Genomic DNA, 27,533 nt, shown 5'->3' on the forward strand with positions numbered 1-27,533 from the left:
AAAACAATTATATGCCAGGCATTAGATTTCTCTGGCTTTAATCTACAAACTCATACCACATGCACATTTCTTTGATGAAACACATTTTATTTTATGTTACTTACCTTTCACAGTAAGATTTTTCCTCAGATACCCACAAACTCTAGGATTATCATCTGAAGTAGGGGAGCTCTCTGCTAGGATAGGAGGTTAGGGAGCAGTGTATCTAACAGGTGAAAAGCTTCTGTACCCTAGCATCTGCCCAAGCACTGCAAAAGTTGTACACAAAAGGTAATATGAGCTTACAATATTTCAATACTTCTCCCCACCGATGATTTACCCATTCTCTGTTTGACCCCATTCCCTACAAAGCAAATGCAACATGGTAAACCAGATCCCCTTCACCAGGCAGGCTCCAGACAAAGGGCTGTGTGGACACCAGGAGGAGCCACGCAGCACAGAGCAGGCACGGGCTTAGTCCTGGCAATACCTCTAGCTGATATAGTTATCAGAGACTTGGGCTTTTTAAACCATGTTCTTATTCAGGATCTAGATGGAGGCTGTTCCTGTTTCATGTACCCATATGGTTACATAATGGAACTTAATTGTACTTAAATTACGTGAAATTAAAGATGGCAGTTACACCCTTCACCTTCAAAGAGGTTTTAATTCAATCTATCCCACTATCAAGTACATCTGTACATACCCATTCTGGCGTATTACTAATGTGTTTAATGGAAATAAACAAAGCCATGTGTTTTACATTAAAACAAAAAGCATGAGGTCTTGGTTACATGACAATAATTTCAATGGAATTTTATTTCAGCATGCTATTATCTTGTGGGTCATACACAAAATCACAAAATACTCTTTCTCTCTATGCCCAAGTTCTCATGTATATTAGATACCCTATTATTAATCTAACCAGTAAAGTATTCTGATACTGTTAAAAATTGGATGCTTCTGGCAGTGAGAGTAGCAAGACTCTTTTTTCAGATCCTTCATTTGTAAATAAATAAGAAATAAAATTTGAAGTCATTTATTACAACTGCCATTTAATATACCTTCAGTATTTATTCAAGACAGTTATTACACGTTATTACACCTCTAAAAGTCATCTGTAGTTCAAAGATTTCTTTGTCATTGTTTTAAATGCATAAATAGACTCAGCTGACTTAGCAAACATGTGACTAGCACACCACTGTTCAGAAATTTCTTGTAGTACAAGGTATTAAGCCAAAAAGGAAGTATAATGCAATATGTTCTTTAAAGTTACAATGGAACATATGAAAAAGAAAACACAATGCAGTATGACTTACTCCTGTAACTAGTCTAACCGGAAAAAGTAATTATAGTCAGCTCTCCATTAACTCTGGGTGGATTATCAAATTTGGAAATAAATTATGCTAAGGATGCATAACAGCTGCCTTGTTTCCAAACCGGCCAATTAAGGCTGGCAGGGCTTATTAACCCACACGCAGCACCATCCATTCTCAGCACTACAGCTCCCAGCCCTGAGCAGGCACTGGGCAGTTAGGTGGAAACGTACTTTGGCAAATAAGCCCTCCTGTGGAAGGCAAACCTGGAAGCGTGGCTCCAAGAGACTTGAGTCCTGCCTAGGAGGCACAGCCCCCAGCTGCCATCTCACACCACAGTCCCTTCTGCCACATGAGAAAAGGCAGTCTGGGGAGGAACATGCTTGGCTGGCTTGCTACCAAGGGACATTCCTGGCTGCCCTCAAACAAGAACAAGACTATCACATGTAAAACCCCAAATCTGAGTTTGAAGATGCACTAATTTCTGCAAATCTGCAGTAATACTGTAAGCTTTTACAGCAGTTTACCAAGAAGTGCATATAGCAGACATATCTCAAGCTCACAGATCAATCCAAACTTTCTTCTTTCCTTTAAAATTGTTAATTCTCTCAGCTGTGAAATCTTTGGGCTACATTCAGGCTTTTGCTGGAAGGAAGCACCATCTCTATTTAGAAACAGTACAACTAGCTCATTTGATGAATTACTTCATCCTCAAAATAAATTATTTAGTGATTTTATTTCATGTTATTAAGCCTTATTAGCATTGTAAGCAGTACGTATCAAGTATTTGGCCAATGCAAGGATTTTACCTTATGTTTTCATATTCTAAGAAGCATTTATCTTAACCTAATCAAGTCAGCTGTAGCTTACAGAGTACACATACAAAAATTAGTTGGACTGCTTACTGGAGCTGTTCTCCAGCTCAGCTCATACTTCTGTGATAGATTTTTTGAACTAGAAGGTATGTTCAGGTGAATGATTATAGGTACTGTCTGCTGCTTCCCTATTCTCTTTCTATATGTCCTTTTAAATATGTCTTCAAGGTATAGCTAAGAAACTGCTTTTCAGTAGCAGGATTTCTGTTGTGACTTGAGCGTTGAATTCAACACCTGGATTTAACAGACAGGAGCCAGAGTGGGGTGAGTTCCCCACTACCACTGCCCAGCGCAGTGAACAGCTCTCTGATCACACAGCAACATAAATGTCATGCAGCCGCTCTTCTGGAGGGGGATAAAATACTCTGCAACAGGAAGCTACTGAGCTCTGAAGAAGTCAGCCTGGGCACCAGGTGCAGTACAGGCACTGCAGCATGCCCCAAAGCACGCCAGCGAGAGCTGAGCTGGCCAGGCTGCTTCCTGTGCCCTGGCCAGGCTGGGCAACCCAGCCTAGTGGTGCTGGTGCAATGTGTGGAAACCCATAAAACCCAGAGATGGCGTCTTCTCATCTCAAAGGCATAGGCACCTGCTATGGCAAGGCTCTGCCTTTACACAAACGTTCCTAATTTCTGAATAATATCACTACAGCTGTGAAAGTAGTTGACATCTTCAGTTGTAGTGCTATATGGCTTATTTATTTTAAAAACATAGGAGTTGCCAACACTGAAAAATAATTCTTGAGACTAGTAATACTTATTCTTAATAGGCAGAATATATATATATTTATATATTTTCAGAAACTATGGACTATGTTGGGGCACTTCAATAAAAATGTTCTGATACTATACATAAGAAATCAACAAGGTTTATAGCTGACATAAAAAAGAATGAGAGATACTCACTAGTTACCTACCAGTGGTTACCGAAGTGCTTTGTGCTTTGTTTAAATAAAACTAGTAGAACCTGTTCTGGAAATAGCTAACCTCAATTTTAAAAAGATGACAACAGGCTTCCACGCTTGAACCTTAGCCTAAACAAAGCCATCAAGAAGAACAAGATAAGACCTTAAAGGTTATAGCTCTTGCGAAGCTTCCTTTTATTTCACACCTTGAAATAATAAAAACCCAAACCATACTTACATCTTCTTGTCGAAGGAAATACTTCAGCCCAATGGGGAAGACCTTTTGCTGAACTATTTCAAGTTGGAAGGGGGTGTGGGAGGCACAGAACAGGGAGAAAAAGGCAGAGACGTTAACAGAAATATTAGAGAAATATTCACAAATGCCCTGAAGCTACTTTAATAGATACAGAAAATATGATAAAGCATGGACTTCTCTTCCTCGGTGAATTTCAAGTAATGTTTTTGAACTCTTTGAAAAATAAGACTTTAACACAGGCTGACAAAATTGGCTCAGAAGAGGTCATGGATTCTTAAGGCTAATGCCTGGCTTAAGATTCTGTACACGCACACAAAAAACTCTGACCTCTTTCCACCATTCTAAAACTCTCTGAGACAACATTATTATTACAAAGCCATATCTATTTTTGTTTTCTCATTATATAAATATAATTGACTGTTTGTCATACTTGATATTTTTGGTCTTAGCTAGTGATTTCTATTAGTGCTCAGTGTCTTTACTCAGTCGGGAAAAGGAGACTGAACGTGAGAACCCTGTTTTTACTCAAGGGACTGGAACAGGGAGTCCAGCTTCAGGACTGATGGAGTGGAGTCACGCCGAGGCAGGCTTGGCACATTGGGTTAAAGGTCCTATCACAAGCTTCAGAAGCAATACCAATCAATGTCAGACGCACAGAAATACCTTGGCCAAAATTGCAGGGTTCAATGATCATTTCTCACACATAATTAAAGCAAACAGTCATCCAGCTGATTTGTAAAACTTTTCTAAGGCCATCTACTTGCATACACTCTTTTAATCAACAAGAAAAACTGTATTAGCAGTCACCTTTCTTGCCATACAGCATGTTCACTATTGTTTAAGAATAACAGAAGTGGAAAAATCCACCAGGATTTAGGTGCAAAGGGCAGGCACTTACCATAATGGCAAACACAGGTCAATGCTAATGTTTATAATTCTTTTACAACACAGACACCATTCTTCTTTCACTATTTTCTTTCTTTCTCACTATTTTCTTCTTTCGAAGGAGAGCAGCAAGATGAGTTAACCAAAGACAGGCATTTTTTCTTAGAAGATAACTTCCCAACATTTTAAAACCAAAATTTTTGTTTGCATATTCTGTTTAATAGGCAAGATTCTTCCTAAACTCTTCAGAAATGCTTTTTTTTTTTTTCTTAAATTGTATTGTTTTTGATTATTTCCACTTTTACCTTGAGTCATACTGGAGTAATGAAAGCTACAGATGATAAGCATGGAACAATTGATCTTTACGTAGAAAACTGAAGACTTTCGTAGAAACTGAGGCATCCAAAACCAGTGGCAATCCTTCAAAAAAGTGAACATAATGAAATACTCATGGTGAGACAGTTAACTTTGAATATGTTAGCCTTGGTATCATCTATAAATCTGAATTAAGCCTAAAATACTGAAGTTATACAATGCAATTTAGACTGCAGTAAGATGGCAATAAAAACATGGGTTTTTACATAAATGACCACTACATTAGCACATGTCCCTTTCCAAAATCCTGCATTCTGGCTTGTATCAGGTATAGCATAGCCAGCAGGACCAGGGAGGTGATTGTCCCCTGTACTCTGCTCTGCTGAGTACTGTGTTCAGCTTTGGGTCGCTCAGTACAAGAAGGACATTGAGGCTCTGGAGTGTGTCCAGAGAAGGGCTCCGAAGCTGGTGAAGGTGCCAGGAACCCAAGTCCTGTGAGGAATGTCTGAGGGATCTGGGGTTGTTTAGTCTGGAGAAGAGGAAGCTCAGGGCAGACCATATTGCTCTCTACAACTACCTGAAAGGAAGGTGTAGGGAGCTGAGGGTTGGCCTCTTCTTGCAGGTAACAAGCAATAATACTAGAGGGAATGGCCTCAAGTTGTGCCAGGGGAGGTTCAGGTTGGAAATGAGGGGACATTTCTTCTCAGAAAGAGCAGTCAGGCATTGGAACGGGTTGCCCAGGGAGGTGGTGGAGTCACCATCCCTGTGGGTGTTCAAGGAAAGGTTGGACGTGGTACTTAGGGACATGGTTTAGTGGCTGACAGTGGTAGTAGGGGGGCAGTTGGGCCAGATGATCTCAAAGGTCTTTTTCAACTCTAATGATGCTATGATTCTATGATATGGCTGAGCTGGGATGAGCCTGCCTGGAGCGCTCTATATTTCCCTAATTTTGCTTGCAGAGCAGCCTGTAAACATGAGGAAAACAAAAAAAAACAGCTTAGCCAGCGGCTGCACCCTACCCAGAAGGTCACCCAGGACCTGGGGTGCTTCTCCAAACCCCCTGGGCTAGCCAAGCAGAGCAGGGACACCCCTCCGGGCTGGAGGCCGTCGGGCCCCGCAGACCTAGGCTGGAGGATGCACATTTCCCCTCATTTCCATCACGCTTCCCCCTGCCAGGGAGCATCCCTAGCAGCTGAGGGGAGAGCCCAAAGCCCCACCGTGCAAGGGGGCTGAGCCACGAGCGGGGCAGCGGGAGTGCACTTCAGGAGGAGGAGAAGGGCTACCCCCCATTTGGGGCCGCCAGCCCCCATGGGGGAACCTCCAGCGAGCCCCGAAGAGTTAATGGCGGCCGGGAGCCGCCTCCTGCCCGCCCTACGCCGTGACTCGCTTCCTCCCACGGACGGGAACTGGGAGGAGTGAGCGGCCCCGGGCTGCCGCCCCGACCCCGCCAGCGCAGCCAGCAGCCGTGCCCCGCTGCCCGCCCAGAGCCGCGGCCGCCCCGGCGCGGAGGGACGCCGCCGCCGAGCCCCAGCTCCCTGCGGCCAGCCGCCGCCATGCCCGCCGTCGACAAGCTCCTTCTGGAGGAGGCTTTGCAGGACAGCCCGCAGGTAGCGGCCCGCCGCGGGGGGCGACGCCGGGGGGATGCACCCGAGCTGGCGGGGCCGGTGTCCCGGGGAGGTGACACCGCCGGGGAGCGGGGCAGACGGGTGTGTGAGGGCCGGTGAGGAGGGCAGGGCGCCGGGGAGCGGAGCGGGTCCCGGCGGGTGGAGGGAGGAGTGGGTCGGGGGCTCCAGCCCGTCGGGAGGATGCTCGGCGGCTGGCGGTGGAGCAGGTAGGTGGCATCCTGGTGGTGTTGGTGAAGGCTTTGGGCTCCTGATGATCGTCTGTTTTGGGAAAATAAGCTGTGGCTGGGGCTGGGGAATCTGGGGAAGGAGCAGGGTACGAGGAGGTCAGGGCACAGCGCCTTTCCTCCTCACCGCCCTCAGGTTAAGCCCTCCTTTGGCTTTTTCCTCGCGCTGCCCCATCCCGGGGTGCTTTGGCTTTAGGGGGTGCCCTGAAGTGGTGAGGTCTGTTTTGGGGGGGAGAGGTGGCACGGCTTGTCACCCTGGCTCCCGCCGTGCTCCGTGAGAGGAAAGCAAGCCGCAGCGCTGTGCGTCACCTGGCCCCAGCGCGGGCGGCAGAAGTAGGCTGAATGGATCTCGTTGCCAACATGCCCGCACTCCTTGCGAGGTGTCCCAAGGGGTGTAGCTCAGATACAGGAGCTCCCCGGAGGACACGTGAGGTTTGGTGAGGTGAATCTCACTGAAGGTGACCTCGTTCTGAAGGAGTCTCAGAAAGGAGGCTGGTGGTTATTGCCTTTTCCGCCCCAGCCCTTGCAGGCAAGGGAGGAAGGACATTTTTCCTCTCACCCTCATGCTCTGTCAAAACCAGTGTAGAATCTGTGCTGGGAGCTCCCCTCGGCTGCAGAATGGACCCCTGAGCACTGTGGGAGCCCCACAGGAGAGAACATGCCATGTAGAGATGGTTATAGGCATTTTGGAGGGGCATGTGGCCTTGAGAGCTGGGAAGGGAGGGTAGAGGGAAGGAAGAGGGGAATTTTGTGTGGAAGAGAGACGTGAGGGGAAAGGGAGAGAGGAAATCCCACAGAGGGGTGGAGAGGGTGCACTTGAGGTCAAAATGTGGTGCAGGCAGAGATACACAAGTAGCTGGTGAAGCAGGGAAGGAGGAAAGAAGGGCGGGGTGGATCTGCGTGGATCCTGTTCCCGGTGCCCTGTGTTGTAACCCAGACTCATCTGCTGGTGGACCAGGAGGACAAATCTGTAGGTAAGCTGTGGAGCAGATTGCTAAAAGGTGTTGTGGAGTCTGTCATGAGACATTTTGAAGGAGAGATTGGACGTGCACCTGTCAGGAATTCGTGAGTCCTGGGGCTCATCTTGATCACCTGTTCTTGTCTGTCTGTGATTCCGTGAAATCCCATCCCAGTAAGAAGGATTTTCATCAAATGTTTGATGTGACCCGTGGAATCTCAAAGCTTGGAGATTTTCAAAACTCGATAGGAAAAAGTCTTGAGTAATCTGATGCATTGTCAGACTTAGACCTCCTTTGAGCTGGGGTTTGGACCAGATGACCTCCAGAGCTTCGTTCTGACCTGAATTGTACTATGCTCCACAGTTTAACAAAATCTGCTAGATTTATTATGAGCGGTTATTAACATTTTTAGTAGTTACCTCCCCAGAGCATTCTGGAGCTAAAGAACTTGACATGCAGGATACATGAACTCATTTTCCTCTTCAATCAACACTTCCTTCAATGATTAAAAAAGTAATGCTGACTGAAAGCAGCTGAACAAAGCACTGAATTGTATTTGGAGGTCTTCATCTTTTTTTTTTTTTTTTCTTTTCTTTTTTCTTTTTTTTTTTTTCTGACCTGAAGGCTGTTAACATCTCCTTTCCAATTACTGGAAACAGTGGGCTGAACATAAACCTGGGTGTTTGCAGGATGTTTTGGCTTGATTCGGTCATCACTTTCTGTTCAAGTTATGCAACTTTGGAGGGATGGGCATTGTTTAATTTTATAGAATGGCCCAGTGTTGCTAAAATCTACTTTTTCATGCAGGGAAATAGATTTTTTTTTTCCCTGGTCTTTTGCATTTTTATTATTTTTTTCTTGGGGAGGCTTTTAGAATCACAGCCCTACAGGTTGCCTCTGTGAGCTGGATACTGTAAAATCAAAGCAAAAAGACAGTTTGTGTCCCTCAGAGCTTGCTGTGTAGCAGCTTATGTGATCACTACTTACTTTTGCATAAAGTGACCTGATTCTCTTCTTCCCCGTGCAGAAATGCAGAGAGACAGTAAAACAAGGACATAACCTCACTTTGTGGAAAGTATATGAAGTATGTAAATTATGTGCAAAAAAGAAGAGGATTAGGCCATTATTTCTTCACTAGTTTTCTGAAAGTTGATTTCTTTCTCCCTGACAATACAGTATTTTGTCTTGATTCATCTCCAAGCACTGACCAAAAAAGGCCTTAAGAAATGGCTTAATTTTGAAGTGCTTGGCCACGGCATAGGAGAGAAATTGACGTAAGCAGCAATGCTAAAACCAAGGGAAATACTTACATGAAGTAAGATTTTTATTTTTTTCCTGTGTTGCCAGCAGCCAAGATGATGGTGCTATTAACGAGGCCTCCAAAAACATAAGCTTAATATTTGGATTCCTGCTTTATTTCAGGATTGTTATCTGCTATTCCAGAATTTGTCGAAACAGAAACAACAAAAATTGCAGACATTGCTATTTTGTTGCAGTATTTTAAAGTAGTGTCCTTACATGTGAAAGTTTCCAAGCATAACTTCCAAAGTGCTTAATCATTTATTGTTTTTCTTATTTTTGAACAAAGTGCTAATAACTGAGGCCAAGACCTTCAGAAATGCTTTCCCAGAGCTGCTTTACCTCGAGACATATTTCGACATTCTGAAAAACTGAATGTGCAAAAATTCAGGAAGAGTTAGGAATCTGAATGAATTCAAATTTGAAAACCTGAAAACTAGGGGGCAGAAATGTGATGTGTACTCTCATGCAGGCAACTACTTTCTAATTTTTTAGTCTTAGTTTGAGATTGGTCTTGATTAACATTATATGTCAAGTTTTATCATTTTTTACCTTCCCTAAATTTACTTTTCTTTAACCACCCTGTGGAACTCATCTGCTTTTACAATATGTAGCAGGGAAGATAGCACTGTATAGTTAGGAGATAGTTTGATGACCTCAGTTTTGCTTATCTTAATTAATTCATCATTGAAGATTAAACATTTTAAACCAGATATTTTTGAAAAGCATTATTTTCTTAATTACTGAAGTAATAGTTTAGTACTGAAAACTCAAAATCATGCCACAGTCCCTGTAGAGAAGTTCTGCGCAAAGGTCCTTTATAAATTTGTGTTCTTGGTATCAATTTCATTGATTAGTCCATTTCTCCATGCTTCGTTTTTTTGTTTTCTTCATTTGAGAACAGTATTTTGTATTCTGTATCTCCTTCTATGCTGAGATCTCCAACTAGTTTCCCCAAAGCATTAACTGCCAGTGTCTCTAAGGTAGGAGGTGTTGTAGCAGCTTAGCGTGTCAGCAGACTGAAATGCTGAGAGCTTTTGTGTTGCTCGAAGTGTGGAAGTACTCCCGTGCAATGTCTAGACCAGAGCCCCAGGACTGACTCCCATGTCATGTACTTTAACCTCTGGGCAACTAATTTCTGGCTTAGATACTTCTCAGCAGAGATGAAATGATACCTTAGTCCAGAGTTCTTGAAGGATGCTGATTTCAAGTTTTTCAGGACAAACAAAATCTTGGCCGAGATTTGCAAAGAAGAATAAATGCCTTGGGGAATTACAGGTTAAAATACTGGAGTTACTTAAAACTTTCTTAAGACTATAAAATAAATTTTCCAGATATTAACCTGGATATTTCAGCTGTGTTAGAGGTTCCTGTAATAGGAGGGCAGATAAAGCATTTGCTCTGTTACAGGACTGACATGATTATTAGAGTACTGCAGTTTATTATGGGTGCCCCTCAGATAAGCAGATGAAACTAATTAATGTCATATAAATTAGCTGTACAGACGGAAAGACACTGCCGCTTAGCATCAAACAGATTGGATTTACCAAAGTTAAGACTAAGGATGGATCATGACTTTGTAAAAGGGACACTGTCAAATTTAGTGACAGCCTTTCCTCTTTCGATACTGTGTTGATCTAGCAAAATCTGGAGCCGCCATTATTGTGAGATACTTTTCTTTCCCTTCTCAGAAGCTGTGTCAGCAACACAATTCATTGTTACTGGTGATTCCACCAAAACAAACCAAGGGAATTCATGGCTGTAAGATAAAGCCAGTCATTATGCTCTTCTTTTCTCTCGTTTGCTGACAAGGATGAGCTAGCAGAATGGAGAAAGTACGGGGTATCTCTGAGCGGGTGTGTGCTTGTGTGCCTGTTGTTGCAGATGAACACTGGGTTGTTTGGTGGGGCTACGTCAGCAAGGTTTGGCAGCAGCCCTTTAAGAGTTGCTCAAGACAGTTGAGAGTGAATAATACTCTGTAAATTACCTAATGGAAAGGGGTGCTTTTAGTGCAGCCTGACATTAGAGAAGTAAAGTGAGCAAGCACTGGTGTTTGACCCAGAGTCCTTAACGTGGTTAGGATTACTGTAGTCAGCAGGCAGATATTCAGGATTTTTTACATTCCTGATTGTGTTGGAAGGAATGTTTATTAGTTAGAGGAAGAGTCCGGGAGTTAGGAGTTGTCCAAGCACTTTTCTCACTTTGTTTCCTAATGCCTCGGTTTACCTGTCCCTAGTTGGAGGGCTAATTTCTACGAGTGTGTTTAGATTGTGAATAAACAGAACCATACAAAGTGGAAGGCTTATTGTTTCTGATTGATTTATATTTTTGCTACCACGTATTTGCAGAGTCTTTTATAAATTTTTAATATTTTCACTTGTAACTAAAACTGTTTGCTTTTTTTTCTCTTATCAAAGACTCGGTCGTTGCTCAGTGTATTTGAAGAAGATGCGGGAACCCTTACTGAATACACAAACCAGTTGCTTCAGGCAATGCAGCGAGTCTATGGTGCTCAGGTAATTTTTCATTTGTGTTTCTTTTGTTCCATGTGCAGTAGAAGATAAGTTGCTATTATGATGCTGTTATTTACGTGAAGGGTGCCAAGTACCTGCAGCTCTTGCGGCTTGAGTAGAGTTGTGGGTGTTTTCCATCTGACGTCACAGCCCCTTCCCACCTTAATGTTCTGAAAAGCCGTACACATGAAAAAACATCTTACCTGCTTTGTCTGTCTGCAAACTATTCACAAAAGAAATATTGTGGTATGTCCGTACTTCATGGTGTATTAGAAGGCCAGCCTTTACAAAATTGCTGGCTTGCACATAGGTAAAGTCAGGTATCACTTTAGCCACCTAACTTTGGTGCTCTGACTCACCATCTTGAAGAAACTGTCCATGCCCATTGATTACAGAGAGAATGTACACTCTGAGTCATCCTGAACCTAAGTACCTAAGTAGTCAGTGTGAAAAGTATGGGAGTAGGAACAGAAAAAGATAACACTTTCCTAGAGCACCTACATGACCTAGATGACTAAATCCCTTTGAAAGTAAAACTTTTAAGTCATATCCAAATGCTTTCAAAAATATAAATCTGGGTGATTTTTGGTGGAGCTAGGGATTCCCAGGTGTGTAAGGCCAGATATTTTAAAGTACCATATCTAGGCCTTTAAAGGCATACGCGGTATCTCATGGCACTTGTGCAGGCGTTTATGTAAGTTAGGTATGTGACTTCCTAAGCAGCAACGGTTTTCCCATTCTTCAATCAGTACATCAGAGAAAATGGAAAGATGAGAGGAACGAGAGTACTTGGAACTTACTGGGAGGCTGAGTGCCTGATTCTCATCTTAAGTTACCAGTAATCAGCTGTATAGCTAGTGCAAGTATATGCCCATTTGGTGGGATTGCTCTTTGGGCTGACCGGTGCTGTGTGACTGGGAAGAAAAAGCAGTCTGCTGAGGGTCTAAATATGTAAGTATTTACCTGGAAGCTCCAGCTTTGAAGATCTAGTCTTAATGTCCTGGATCCTGTGCAAATGCAGAGCAATCAGAGACTTGCAGCACAGCTCAGATACTCAGAAGACAATACAGTGCATAGGCAGGGGCTGGAGAGGCGGCATGGAATCTGCTCTCAAAGTTTGTGCTGGGTGTTTTGTTAGTGTCACTGAGCTTTAAGAGAGTGTTGGCCTGTTGGACGGTGGAAATGTGAGGCCACAGAGCAGGTAGGATTGAAACAGGTGGAAGAAGGAAATCAGAGGGTAAATATGGTTTGGTTAAGTGTTCAGCCTGTGGACTGTGTGTCCATTTCCCCTGCTGATGCCTTTTTCAGATGCAGTTTTGGGAAGCAGTGCCTTTACTGTGATTCATGTAAAAATGCTTTGTCTGCTTTTGTTTGCCTCTTTCTTTCCATCTCAGCTTTTAGCCATCTCTATTTCTGTTGCCCCGCTGTTATGACATTTCCTCTTTCTTCTCACTATATCAGCGCATTTACCCATCTGTACTTTGCAATATTACTGAGTCTTTTGTATTTTCATAGCGCTTCTTGGCCATTTTCTTCCTGCTCAGTTCCTGCTTTAGTTTAATCTAAATATTCAGTCACTTGTGAATATTAGATGTGTGCCTTGAAATAGAGGACGTTTGTTGACATTTTGAGATGGGGAACACTTTTTTAAGTCTTTGTAAGGATGCGCTTACCAATGACTTAGGAGAATTCAGGTTTAGTGGCCAGAGTTGGAGACTTTACCAAAGATGTTGCCTTAGTGTTTAGTGTTGGTACTGTTGCTACTTCTGCCATTTAATTCCTTGGGAATTGTGTGTTGTGACTTTGTTTTGGGTTTGTGCTCCTGGGACCCAGAACTACAGTAGCAAAAAATGACACTGCATTAACAAGCAAGCAGCAAGAGATCATATGAATTATGTAAGTGGAAAAGGAAGCTGAAACCTTTTTTTCCCTGTGTGCTTTAAAAAGTCGCGATATTCTTGAATGAGATTTAAAAGAATACAGTAAAATTGGGGCAAAATTCTGATTTTTAAATAAAAATTAATGGGAATAATGAATTCAGCCATATACTATGGTGGTTAATTCTACATTGTCGGTGCTGTGTAGGATAACAGTGATTTCTGACTGATTTTACTGAGCTTTGCAAATGTCAATGTATCCTTTTAAGGAGCTGTTTCTGAATATTTTGAAGGAATACCCTCTTCCAGACTGAATGCACCTTCAGTTTTTGAGATGCACACTACTTGCTACAAAACTTTTGATTGCACTTGCCCTAGAAAGAGAATTATAATACTGAATATGCACCACTGAAACTTGAGTGGAGGGTTACGAAGAGTCAGGGTGCAATATTTCTTTGCTGCCTCATCACAAGAGAAAATAAACGTTTGCTGATGCTTGTGGTAGGAGACCCACTGTCTGGGCCTCGTTATCTGCACACTAGGAGGTGTTCCCAGCACCTTTTCATTTTGAGAGGGAATGAGATTAAGTAGTGGGAATGTAAAAGTTGAGAGTAGTGAGAAGACAGATTCTGAATTTTCTTCTTTATTTGCCCAACTGCTTTGTCTTTGCAAAGTCACTGTCATCCGCTGCTCTTATTTCCTTATCTGTATAATAGGAATTACAGTGACTGACCTACTTTGAAGCAGTGATAAAAGTTCTGATTGCACAGCCATAGAAATGGCTGGAATCAGAGTCGTGGCAGTTGGACAGGACAGAAGTGGGTTGTACTGGTCAACAGGACTGAAAAATCGGGGTTTATGCCCCCTGAAAACAGTTACTACAGTCTTCAAAATGTAAATTTCTTTCTAACTGTGCTCTGAACTTTAAAATCTCCCATATTTTCAAGATATCCTAGAGAAGTTTACTAGAATTTTGGTGTTTCTTTGTGATGAAAACTTGGGTTTTCCTGTAATTCAAACCACTATAGCCTGTGATCAAATAACAATAGTTGATGGTTCTTAATGGAGCAGTGCAGAGTCTCGGGGGACTTGCAATTAGTACCAACTGAAAGCTGTTAATTATCCATCTGGATATATGCTTATATTTGTCCCAGAACCCTGCTTTGTGTGCAGAGCAGCAGTAAGTTTGTAAATTGACAGCTCAAGCTGCTCTAAATGCTTGGATCAGTGCCTTGGAAAGGAATGCGAGAAAGATAGAAGTATTTGCCCAGAGATTTTTTTAAGCACTTGGAAAGTAGGATTTTTTTTTTGAAAACTTTTTTTTAAACTATTAATGCTTCCTCCTTCTCACCCTCCTTTTTTTTTGTTGTTGTTTCTTGAAGTTACAGAATTCAGCTAGGTGCTGGGGCTCTTACAGTTCAGAAAGCTAGGTATTCAAGCAGAACTTCATTTAATGTGCCTTCGTTGCCAGCCGCTCTTCTAATGACAGCAGGGCGGTTGTTGGGATGGGCACATTTATTGGGATGGGCTTTAGTAAAGGCAGTAGAGAGACCTTTGAAGTGACTTGGAGCTGCTTTTGTCCCATGGGAGGCAGCACCCTGTTGTGTGGCGGAGGTGTGGAGGTATCTGTTGGTGGACGTGCTGCTGAGGCACGTGGGGCCAGGTGGTGCAAGAGGGGCCATAACCCTAAGCTGCAGCTGGGTGGTGGGCTTCAGCAGCTCTCTTTTGGGTGCAAGACCCTCAGGCTGTGATGGCTGCAAGGCAGGTGAGTGCGTGGTGCTGTGGTTAGGGAAAAGGTCACAGGAGCCAAACATATGAGCTGTGCTCAAGGAGCAAGACTTGGTAGCTCTGACAAGCCCGTGTGTGTAAATAGAAGCATTTTTATATTTCTTCTTCAAATAAACCACATCCGTGTGAGTACGCGTTGTGCTTCCTGCTCTAGTTCTGTTCTCCCATCTGTGCTGTAGAACCCTGAAGTAGTTCATCACGAGATGGTCTTAACAGAAGAAATGTTTCTTACAGATTTTGTTCTTGTAGTTCTTCCTCCTTGCAAGCAAACCCTCGTGCTGCATCTGGCATTGCTGCTGTCTGATTTCTGTGATTTTATGTTAATTGTTCTGGACATTTTATTACCTGAGCAGTATGTAATGCAGCAAGCAGGGACTTAATTTACTGGGTTGCACGCTGAAGCACTTGCAACAGTGTTTGACCAAGCTGTGCCCAGTTCACATTCCTGGCTTCCCACTGCCACATTAAATTATTTGCAGAGCTTTGCCATCATCTCTAGTTCTTCATCGTACTACAGAAACGGCTTACGTGGGATCTTCACATAATGAAAAGGAATGCCGTTTATGAACTCAGGAGGCTGTTGTGTCTCTGCGGACTATTAGAAGGGATAAACAGTTAAGTAAATTAGAGGAAAATAAGATGTGTTATGTCTTTGGAGAGAAGTTTCATCTCGTTATTTCTGATAAATCTGTCTAGATACTGAAAACAGCGATGGCAGAAAGAGAATCAAACTAAACCCATGTTGCCTTTGGCAATATATCCAGAGAGAGAACAGCATGGGAATTGTGAAGAGTAATTCTGTTCGGCTTCAGTGTCTCTGCGAGCAGTTGTCTTGTGATTCCAGAGTCACGAGGGTACAGCAGCTTTATGGCCAGGCTCTTAAGGAAACTCTCAACAATTGTGAAACAGCCTTGGTTTATATGCGCCACATTACTAGGTATCAGGACGGCTTGTATCTGTCCAGGACTGTTTTAAGTAGTGCTTTATAACTGTTATTTTCCTCCCCAAATCCGTGACACCTCGTGTCTGCATTTTTCAACAGTGCTTCTTGTTTGATCTTACCATCTACTGACTTCTGCGAAATAGTGTATATAATACTGTTCCTTTTTCGGTGGAGGTTTGCACCACATACCTCTGCGGTTCTTGAGGTCTGTGCACCATATGCTGCTAACAGGTAAAGGGCATTATCCCCTGAGAACTAATGCGTTTACAAAGCCTTGGGAGTTGATGTTAATACTGCTGATGAAGTGGGAGCCCCCATGCTTGGAAGCAAGCCAACGTTGCGCTAAGCAGGATCTGGAGACCCGAGTACTGCAAGGAAGCATAAATATATAGATGCCCTGCTGATAGGAGCTGTTTCGCAGGAAACTGAAGATTCTTTCCCTACTTAACTAGATATCCTATGGTGGCTGCTTTTGCTGTTTTACAGCAGAGTTTTGACTGGTGCCTTTTCTTTTTTTTCAAGCTGTTAGGTGATCCTTTGCTGAACTTACCGCATTTGTGAGGACTGAATGCCATGCTGTGAATCAGCAGCAAGGCAAACTGTATTTTAGCCTGGTCTTGGGAAGTGCTGGGCAGCCTGAGCACCCCGGTGAGGCTTAGCTTCTCTCAACATGGGGTTCAAGATTCCAAGCAATTTAATTTGAAAACCCAAATGTGTGGGACTGTAGCATTTACCAGATTGCTGGAAAATTATATTTTGTAGGAAGATACCATGCGCGTGTAGACAGAGATGCATAAACCAGAAATATCAAGACCCAGTTCTTTCTGTGCTGTGTCTGGTTTTGAAGGTCAGTGTGTTCTCTAGTTCTGAAAGGATGAGAAGGCTGCAACTGCCTTGTGGACCTCCTCTCTCAACCACCTGCCTGGTTTTTCCTCATATATCAGGCATTAAGCCTTCCCAAATGTAAGCCAGACTTTACTATGTGTCATTCTGCACATACAGACTGCATGAACAAATGCGTTTTCCAGTCTCTTGCTTGTTTACATGAAGAAGCATTTGGCAGTTCTGTGTGCTGGTTACTTGCAGAGTTTTAAAAATGCCAGCTTTAGCTGGGGTAGGAAAGTAGCTTTGCAGAAAGCTTCATTATATTGGGATTGGAAGTGGATGTGAAGGAATAGCTCTCTCTGTCTTTAGAAGTTAATTTATAGCTCAACCTAATCCTTTACATGACCTCAAACCTGGAGTCTGTTAGACAACTGTCTGTAGAAATATCTTCTGACTTTTAATGTGTTGGCTCTCTGATTTTATTTTGAAAAATACAAGAAAGAGATTCTAAAAAGTGATGGACTGCCTCACTGGTAAATGGTCAATACAGCAGAGATTTTATTACAAACGGGTTACAGAAAAATCAGTCTCTCCTGATACGAACAGCTTGGTGAATAAAGGTGATAAGTGAGAAGGTGGAATCAGCCCAGAAAATCATGTGGCTTTACTCTGGTGCTAGATCAGAAAACAGTTGGACATTTTGTTGCTGACTTGTTTGAAGGCAGGATGAGGTGCCGAAGTAACCCAAGAATTAAACAGAATGTTTTTTAATCTGTTGGGTTTTTATTTGTGGTGGATTAATGCTGGATTCAAGACACCACTCACATTACCTTATTATGTGAACTGGTGAGAGTGAACTTTACAAAAATCTGTTCCTAGGGAATGTCCTAGCTTGCCAGCCATGGGCTTTGTTTGTTTATTTTAACTTAAAAAGTACAGGATTTTATCTGTGATCATAACTGTCTGCTGGATACCTATTTGTGTCCAGACCTTTGCTCTGTTCTTCTAGTGTACTTTTTGCATTATTGCTGCAGTGATGCTTTCCCTGATGTATAAAATCATCTGATGAAAATTAATGAATTTGTGAGTCCCAGTACTGGTTAATTTTGCTGCCATGTAGGATGCCTTGATTTCTGTTCAGGTTTCTCTTGGTTTTCTGCCTGAAACTATCATTTCATCAATAGCTTTTCCACTCCAGAAATACTTGATGCATTCTGAAGTTTTGAGGTAATGTGGAAGAGATGCTGAGTAGGCAGTTGGGACTGTAGAATAGCTTTTCTTTTGCTATGGTCTACTGAATTTCAGTCACTTCAGGATAAAGGAAGTGAACGTTGCTGTATTGTATAGGAGAATATTTTTGAAATAGATTGAAACCCGATAAAATGATTTGCCTGGATTCAGTGGATCTATCAGTTGAAGCAATCCAAATAATTTATAAGTCTTGAGACTGGTATGTCGTGGCAGTAGGGGGGTGGGAGAAGGCTGGTTAGGAACAAATGGGAGGAGGATTAACCAAACTTTCCCAGATCAGTGCGTTTAGCAATGCAGTATTACCACTAGGTCAGCAGAGCACTTTGCCTGCTTCCTGTTCCTTATGCAATATGATGGTGTTTAAATTCACCAACTTAATTTGAATCATTTGCAAGTGTTCTTTTTGTGCGTGTGGTGTGATGGATATAAGTCTGGTGGCAGAGAGAGTTACAAAGAGGCAGGGAGGGAAGAGGGAAGGGCCCAGGATTAACTCCTCCACGTGGGCAGGGATTGAGTAAAAAGCTTGCTCGTGGTGTTTTGACACACAGTAAGAGGCATGAGCAATGTGTCCTGCTGGCATCCATGGGACGTAAGTGGGATGTGGAGCTGGTGGCCTAAAGTCAGCCCAAAATTTTGAAGGAAATTTTATGTCAGGCTTTTCCATCACTTTGGACCTGGGGTAGCATGCCATGGTTGTCTGCTTGGGGTCTTCATGTGGCTGTTGTCACCTGATTGTATATTAAGACATGATGTTAACTTACAGCCCCATGAGACACTCTGGGTGTGTGTATTCTCCCTGTTAGCCTGCCACATACTAGAAACCTCTCCTGGGGAGTGGTGATCACTGGAAGATGCTTCTTCCACACCTCTCTGCATTGCCCACTCTCAAACTGCCTCAGGTCAATGAGTAAAGATGCTCCTTGTTACTCTTTGCATATCATTGGGATGGGGCAGGAGGGTGAGCATCTGGTAATCTTAAAAGTCAAACTGGTCGAAGCTTAGAGGATGGCTGACACAAAGGGATATAATACCTTTGGTGTCAGGCTGGTAATCCAAAGATGTTTTTAATGTTGGCAAGTTTGAGCCACCAACATGTATTTTCAAAACAGGACAGCAGGAATAAGTGAACTAAAACAAAGAGGGGAAGAAGGCTTATTTCTAAATGCAGATTATTTCAGAAGATTCCTCTCACGCTGATCCACCTGTAAAACTAACAGCACCACAGCTTCTGTGTGAGGACTTACTCTTAAAGCTTTTACTCAGCTTTATCTTTGACATTGATGGAGTAGATCCCATGCCTGAGAACCTCTGCTGCTTTCTGTAGTCTTAAATCCATCTCTGGACTCCAGCCACAAGCACACAAACAAGCACACCCTTCTAATGTCATCAGTCCACACGGAGCGAGTCTCATCCTTCCTGTCATCCAGTCCCTGCTTGCCAGCGCCAGCTTTGAAGGCTTCGGTCTCTCAAGTGTCCTTACTGCCTGGGGGCCGATAGTTAAGGCTTATGCCATCCTTCCCTGAGCCCTTAACAAGGTTTGTTGATTCAGAAGGCACAGCCTCCTTTTTCATCCACTGGCTTGGGAAATACTTAAATGCCAAGTGTTTGTGTAGAGCCTTTTCACGTTGAAAACTTCACAATCCGTATAACCTGCAAATCTTACATGAATCCTGGGTATTATTGCTTTATGAAATTGTAATGCTCGTTACTAATTGGTCTGAGACAAGCAACAAGACTATAATCCCCTGTTGTGAGAGTGGTGAGAATAGTCATGGGGTGCACATGATCTGAATTTGGGCCCAGATTAACTCCAGCTCTGAGCCCTTGTTTGTGACTTGGAAGGCCTCTGCCCTTACATCTCCAGCCACCTGTGAGCGTTACTGCCCAGGTGTTTTAAGATTGTCAGACTTAGCTCATCCTTCTTCTGCTTGCGTTCACAGTGCAGTTATTCACATACAGCTGCGCCTCTTTTTTTTTTTTTTTTTTCCTGTTCTCTTGGGCACACCTCAGATGCTGGCTGAATGTTGGGGACAAGCCTTGCTGTCTGGATTAACGCTCCTTCCTGACGTGCCAAAGTGGTGCAGAAGCAGCAGGCTGTAATGCAGTATGTCAGAGGTGGCATGAGGCCAAAGTAAAGCTGTTTCTGGCCCAGATGGTTAACCTTGCCATGTTCTGCATGCTCAGGACGGTGAGAGAGGGAGCACACAAACTCTGTCCCAGTTTTAATGATTTTGTATACAAGCCTCAGAAGAAGGATGCTATAAAAGCAGTTCAGAGATTGCCCTGAGTTTTACAAACTCTCTGTGGCCTTAACATACTTTATTCCCCCCTCCAAATGTGTAACGTTTAAAATGAAATTACAGGTGATTAGTTTTGTATGTTACCAAGAGAAGGATCTGACAGAGTCTGAGACAGATCTGAGTTCCCCCGCTCCCTTTTTCTTTCCTTCCCCAGTTTTAAGTCACTGCTAACAAATGGGGCCACAACAGCTGATTTACTAGTGTTGTGAATATACTGAGTAAAAGCTGACGTATCCAAACGCTTGGCTGTATTTACTTCTAGTGAGGTCAAGCAAAATTATGCCCCCTCCCTACAAGCCTTGCTTTGCTTAACTCTTAAGGATGTGTGTGCTTTCATTGGGCAGTTTAGCCATAGGAGTACAGAATTACATGCATCTTGTACTCCTGTATCAACTTAAGGCAGTTTAATTACATCAGTACGTTCCCTGAGCATGATCACGTCATATAAAGGCACATCTGTGGGTTCTCTTTATTCCTGTGGATTTTGGAGAAAGATGATTAACAAATATGAAACATTCTCATGCTAGTATGACAGCTGACTTGTTTGAGGTTGTTCTGGTTCTGTCCTAGAAGAAAACAAAATGACAAATTTCACCTCTGTTCAAAGAGGTTAAGCTGAAATAAGCTGTGTGTTGATTATGTGTGAAATGTACCTGATATTGCTGCTTCTCTGTGCAGGTATTTAGTTCTATTTTGAGCCAGGTATTGCTTTATTTTTGTTTTATTTTCTTTGTTTACATGCAACTGAATGTTTGTCTGAGTAGTTGCAGATTCAGGCAAGAGGCTGATTATGAAATAGTAGTAACAGCAGAGCTAAAGATTTGTCATTATTTCTATTAATATGTAACTTCTGTTTGTAGAATGAAATGTGTCTTGCCACGCAACAGCTTTCGAAGCAGCTCCTCGCCTATGAAAAGCAGGTATGTTCAACATTACGCCTCTGATTTACTTGTCCGTGCCGTGAAGCCTGTTGTAAAATTCCCCAGGATTTTCAAGGGTATCGAGTCACTTCTCAGCATCTTTAAAAGTAACAAAAAATAAAACAAAAACAAGCCCCCCCCAAAATAGTGCAAAATGTAAGTTAATAAAATTATGAAGATGAAAGCCAGTTTGTTCCTACTGTATAACCATAACATTAAAATGAACCTAATAAGCATTAATTGCATGTTGTCCAAAATGCATTAATTTAAAACAAGAGTAGCAGTGCATAAAGTACATATATATTGAGTTGCTGTTTTTCCATTTAGTTTTACTGCATTTTGTAAAAGTACCTTTGTAGTAAAACGCTTCTTGTGTCTTAGGCTCAGCTTTGTTGATTTAGTAACCAAATACTTGTTCCTATTTTCAGCATTTTGCCTTAGGGAAAGGAGATGAAGAAGTGATATCCACCCTTCATTACTTTTCAAAAGTTGTGGATGAGGTAATTTGAACTGCCATTATTCTATTATTACAATGTTAGTGGAATATTGGAGCTCTTTCTTTTGATCTTTGCCCTTTTGGTTCTGAGCCTTCCCTCTGAAGGACAGATTGTGTGAGAGTTTTATAGAATCATTTATGCAGGGTTGGAAAGAAGTATAATACCACCCTTTAGTAATGGTCTCTTTAGCTCTGCAGATCACTAGAGCAGGGTCTGTGGCTTCCTCACACATGCTATTCACAGAGCAAATCTGAATTTAGTAAATTGGGGAATTACAAAAGAGATTGAAGCAGGACATGTTTCAGATAGGCTGGGGCCATTTTTGATTTCATTTGATTTAAAAATGACACATTTTCAAGCTTTAAATACTGCAGTTTGAGCCAACACCATCCAGGGATGGGCACAGAACAGCTGTGCAGTGGTACAGTTGCAGCTTATTTACTGTAGGATCACACAGAATCCAAAGGTGTCTGGGGAGGCTGCAGAAAGGTCTGCTGAAGGCAGGTTAGCTACTACAGCTGTATGTACACTTGTAGTATGTACACTGGAGTGTACACTTGTACACTCCATAGGTGGTGGCTAAGTAGCAGGTGTCTTCTTAAATGTGCTCCTGTTAGACCTGCCCATGTAACATTTCATTCTAATGTCAGTATCTGGGTTCTTATTGCTTCCGTATCATTTGTTACATCGTTCTCTCTGGTGTGAGCAGGACTGAGTGTCATCAGAAAAGTGCTGTTCTTCTTTAGTCTACTTCTAACCTTCACTTAGAAGACAAAGGGCTATAACAAGGTTTACTTTTGGGGAGAGGAGAGTAAAGAGAGTTGATTGCAGGGCAAAAATAAGTTAAAAATTTTAGAGCTGTGCTCATTCCATGGATAACTTTAATGATATAATGGGAGGAATTCCAAGGATTAACTTTGCCCTTATCCTTATCCCACTGCATGCCTACTCTCAGGATATACTTGGAAGGAGCATTTACTGTCACAAGTACTTGTCTTGGTGATGTATTAGTAGATGAAAACTAGTACATTCTCCTCCCTAGATACAAGAGAACCATCGCTTTTGTGGGCTGAAGGTGGAGAACCCTGCTGCTCATTTCTGTCAGTCACATTTTCCCTCACAAGAACCTGCTCCATTCCTCAACATCCTTTCACATCTGCTAGCTAGCCCCTGTATCTATTTTCCAGTTGTCCTTCCTACAGGTGTTGAGTTGCCCCAGTGTAGTTCTATGTTGTCGAGTGGGAAATACTGACTTCATCCTTACCTACCTAACCCTAATCACAACAGGAAAATGCTGTGAAGGTAAAATACTGCCCCCTGTTGTGACTGAGTCCTGGGTAACCTTCCTGAATGGAAGTTGATTCTAGTCATGGAAGTGGAACTGTAACTGTGGTGTAAAGCTTAACAAAATCTGGTTAATAGAAGCAAATTACAGACGAAATCCCACTGGGTTACTCACTAGAATTAATCATCAAGTGAACTGCTCTAATACAGCACGTGGGAAATGAAAAGTTCTTGTATCCTTATAAAACAGTAGGCAGGAATTAACCACTTAGAGAAAAATCCCCATCTGTCCCACAGAAATATGTTTTAAGCACTGAAGCACATGGAGGTACCTTACGTCTTGTCTGCTGGGCACAAATGGCAGGTGTGGCTCTTCAAAAGCTGTAGAGTGCTGGGGCCCGTGCTCTAATTTAGATGGTTCTCTTGTGGATCATCGCTCTGCAGTTTGTTCCTCCAAAGCTGACTTTTTTATTATAGGGTTTAGCAACTCTAGCTGATGGCTGAACTCAGTTGTCATAGGTGATTCAGTTCACGAATCTTTTTTTCTTTTTTGAAAGAGTTTGTATACTTTTATTTCCATGAGAGAAATACATTTTGTAGGTTAGATATACAGATCTTACACAAACACTTAGGTGTCTGTATCTTCAAAAGATTTTTTAAAAACTTGCCTTGCATCTGTGTGCATCCATGTGTACTGAGGAAGCAGAGGTTACAATGAAAACCTGCAGTGGGTGCTTAAGTGTTCACCAGAAAGCTGTGGTAGATACTAGGCTGGAAAATATAGCAATTACAGTAACGTGAGTATTGTGGTCATAGTTTAACCACTGGGGCTTGTTGGTCTGCCTCAACCCACGTGGAAATGGGAGTAAGAGGCGTTACGTAGAATGTGGTGCTAATTTTTCTGGTGGAAAAAGGTCACTGTGGTCATCTAATTCTTACTGGGAAAAGTGCATGTTGATGTTGACAATTGCACGCAGAAAGACCGTAGGAGTCACTTATTTTTGTAGGAGACATTTGAGTTCAAGTATTATGAAAAGAAGGACAAAATCTGTAAGGTGGCTGTGGTTGCCAGACATTGAACTTGTAATTTTGAAAATTTTGGTTATACTTGTAACTTTTTCCGACTTTACATGGGGGGCAAAAAGTAAAGGAACAGAAGTGTAGATAAATTGAAAGTTTAAATTTAAATTAGCACATTAAACTATATAAAAGTTAAGATTGCTTTACGTTTTACTTTGAAAACTTGAAATTGCACTGACTGGGTACTTAAATCTTTTATTTGGACAAAATGTGTGTTTATAAATGTACCAAAGTAAGAGACAGGAATGGTTCCCTGTGTCAAACAGTGTGGGCAACGCATAGCATGAAGGTACAGGCTTTTGTTCCAGTTTTATCTTCTGACAAGTCTGCCTCATTTACCTGGTTATTAATTGATAAGATAATATTTCAGACTTCAAGATGTGTGTTGATGGCTGCTGGTCTGTAGCCATCAGTGTCTTGATGAGGACTTGTTTTTTTAGGTGGCATCAAGGAGTGTTTTACATGAGTTTCCAAAGTAATTAATATAAAGGCCCAAATACCAGAATTTGGATACACTGATGTTTTCTGGTCACAGATTTTTAATGCCTTGAAGAAGGCACGGATAAGGCCAGAATGATTAATAGGGTAGGGGTGGTCAAGTACTGGAACAGGTTGCCTGGAGAGGTTATGGAGTCTCTTGTCTGAAGTTACTCATAACCTGACTGGACATGGTCCTGGGTAACCTGCGCTAGCTGACCCTGCTTGAGCAAGGTGGGTTGACTAAATGATCTCAAGAGGTCCTTCCCAACCTAAACGGTTCTGTGGTTCTGTGTACAATAATGAAATTTGGTGTTGATATGATATTTCTGATCCCAAATGGTAGAAATATAAAACCGCTGGACCTTCCGTAATTTTTTTTTTGGTGAGAGCTTTGCTAAGAATTTTGTATTGCTCATGATTTAAGGTTAGCACGTGTGCTTTATTAGCCTGTATAAACACTGGTTACAGAGAGTTCAGCAGCAGACGGTGTATGTTATTCTTTTTATTTACATCCTGTCTTAGGGCATTCCTCTATTCTCTGTTTTAGCTCAATATTCTTCATTCTGAATTGGCAAAACAGCTTGCAGATACAATGGTTCTCCCAATAATACAATTTCGGGAAAAGGATCTCACAGGTAAGTTTTATTTTAAATTTTAATTTTCCTCTTGATGTTCCTTTTGCTTGTTTTATAATAAGCTGAGGCATAATGCCATATAATTTGTTCTTATGGTAATTCACAGAAAAGTTTTGTTTGTTTGTTTGTTTTTTACCTGCTACAGAATTTTCTTTACAGGTGTGTGGTTTTACTCAGACATAAATAGTGCAGTTTTGCCACATACAGATTATGCCCCACGTGGTGCAAGTCCAAAAATACACAACTTGGTCTTTGTTGGGTCACCCCACTTTTACATGAGTGTAATTTCATGGAAGCCAGTGATGTTGCAGTTGCCTAAAGCAAGGAAATTTAGCAATGTATCTGGCTTGCAAAAACATTCATCCCACTTCCGAAGTTGGGGTTGTTTGAAAAATCACAAGCAGGAATGCTCTTTCAACTTCATAGTATATATTCCCTCCCTTATAAGCAATTAGTTCTCTTTAAGCCCCTTCCATCCACGGGTAGTTCCAAGTAACCTGATTGCGCAAACTTGGAAATTCCTTAGACAGTAAAGCAGGAGTGCAAACATTTGTCGTAATTTCAAAAGAGACAAGTTGATAGTCAAGGTCAAGGATGCTGTAACCTACATAAGCATCAGAAACATGAGTTCTTACTGCAGCATCCCCACCACCATTTTGCTCTGACACAATCTGTCAGAGCAGCGTTTTTAGCAGAGGATTGGCCATGTTGAAATTTCATCATAGGCTTAAACAAGGAAGGGCAGAGAAGATAAACTTGTTTCACTTCTGATCTTGTTATGTATTGAGTGCTGTAGAAACCCTTAGGTGCAAGTTAGTCACACCAGGGAGGAATTTTTGTCATTCTGCATTGGAATCATGTGGAAGTGTTCTGGGAAGAAAAAGGTGGCATGAAGCTGATTTCTGAATAGGTTGTTACAAATAATCAGAGACCATGATGACATACTACAGTTTACCCATTTTCTTTTCAGAGTTGCATAATGGCTGGTCTTACAGTCTTATGAGCGTGCTTAGTTTGTCCGTTTCTGAGAAGGGTTTTGCCAACGAAATGTACATTGATAGGGGAACTGAAAGCGATTTGTACCCAACACTACTGAAAGTTGAGTCGCCTGTTTAGTTCCTCTTCCTCCTACCTGCATAAGAAACTGGTGGCCAGTGTTTGTTATGTTAACATCGCAGCCAGCAATTGGATGGATTAGACAAGTATTTCTTTTCACAGAGAAACTTAGCCAAAAAAAGGTTCCACATTGATGAAGATTATGTACAGGAAAGGGGCTTATTAGTTCATGCATCTCTCGGACTTCATTAGATTTCTTGACATCATATAGGCACTGTCAGGATGTTCAGAACTGCTGGTCTCTTAAGGCAGTGGAGGGCCTTTTGTGATAGCAAGCATAGTGAAATGGTGCTTTGGGTAAATGACTGACAGATAAGGAATCTTTTTCATAGTGATAACTTGCACAGTCAAATAAACCAACTCGACTCTTACTTTCCTATCTGCCTGTTAATTTCTCTAGCAACTGATGTGGTTTATTATCATTTTCAAGATAGGCATGACTTTGTGTGTGCATCTCTGCTTTGGAAAGACTGGAATGACTTAGGTATTAACAATGCCATAAGTCATCTCAGTTGAACAAAGTGTTTACAGCAGTTTTTACTTTGAATATTCAATTTCTCTTTTCCAGAAGTAAGCACGCTGAAGGATCTTTTTGGCCTTGCTAGCAATGGTATGTTTCCTGGTTTTGTTTGTTTCTAATGGCGTGCACCTGTTGTATCACAGAAGACATTTTTAATCTATGCACACACACATCACATTTCTAAAAAAAATAATATTCCTTGTCTACAGAACATGACGTGTCCATGGCAAAGTATAGCAGGTTACCGAAAAGGAAAGAAAATGAAAAGGTAAAGAACGTGAAAGGGAAAAGGAAAAGTTTTCATCAGCCGTTCTGTCTTCATCATTGTAGCTAGTCGTTACATACACTTAAGAATTTTGGAGAGTTCATCAGTTAAAGTCATGGTAGCTCAAGAATACTCGTGATTTAGTTTCTAAGCAGACACAAAGCTTTTAGACATCAGTTCAGCAAAGTTATACCTGTTTCCTCCAAGTTAGGCAAATGACCAAGTATTACCTAGAGCCCTTCAGGTCCAGAGGAGCTCTTCAGACAGATGCAATCCAAATGGCTATAAGTAGATTTGTATGGGCCTACTGTTGTACAGCTAACGTGATGATGCTGTATCACCGTTGCAATTCATTGTAAACCATGTCATGAAGCCTTGTGTCTGCTATTTTTTAAGCATACCATTGTTTCACATCTGCCTTCCTGCTAGATTTCTCGGTATGGATTGTCATTTCATTTGCAGTGCACCAAACCGTGTTGGTGGGATTGTTTTACATTTCTTCTTCATTGTCCACTGGAGCAGTATTCCAAAATATACCTCTGTGTGCTGGAAATGTATGATTGGCCCTATCCTTTAAGAGTGCTTCGGTTCTACAGGATGGTCTT

At 42.0% G+C, this 27,533-nt stretch overlaps 1 protein-coding gene across 1 annotated transcript in view; it reads left to right on the forward strand.

Moving 5' to 3' along the window:
• The first annotated feature begins 6,080 nt into the window (after positions 1-6,080).
• The window catches only part of APPL2 (adaptor protein, phosphotyrosine interacting with PH domain and leucine zipper 2), a 37,934-nt gene continuing 16,481 nt past the window's right edge, over positions 6,081-27,533 (forward strand). Inside the window, exons 1-7 of the mRNA XM_035341386.1 lie at positions 6,081-6,134; positions 11,052-11,150; positions 20,992-21,051; positions 21,480-21,551; positions 24,940-25,027; positions 26,712-26,753; positions 26,873-26,931. Of these exons, the coding sequence (XP_035197277.1) occupies positions 6,081-6,134; positions 11,052-11,150; positions 20,992-21,051; positions 21,480-21,551; positions 24,940-25,027; positions 26,712-26,753; positions 26,873-26,931 (474 nt within the window). The remainder of the gene's footprint in view (positions 6,135-11,051; positions 11,151-20,991; positions 21,052-21,479; positions 21,552-24,939; positions 25,028-26,711; positions 26,754-26,872; positions 26,932-27,533) is intronic.

Source organism: Oxyura jamaicensis, chromosome 1 (assembly GCF_011077185.1).
Source record: "Oxyura jamaicensis isolate SHBP4307 breed ruddy duck chromosome 1, BPBGC_Ojam_1.0, whole genome shotgun sequence".
Lineage (NCBI taxonomy): Eukaryota > Metazoa > Chordata > Aves > Anseriformes > Anatidae > Oxyura > Oxyura jamaicensis.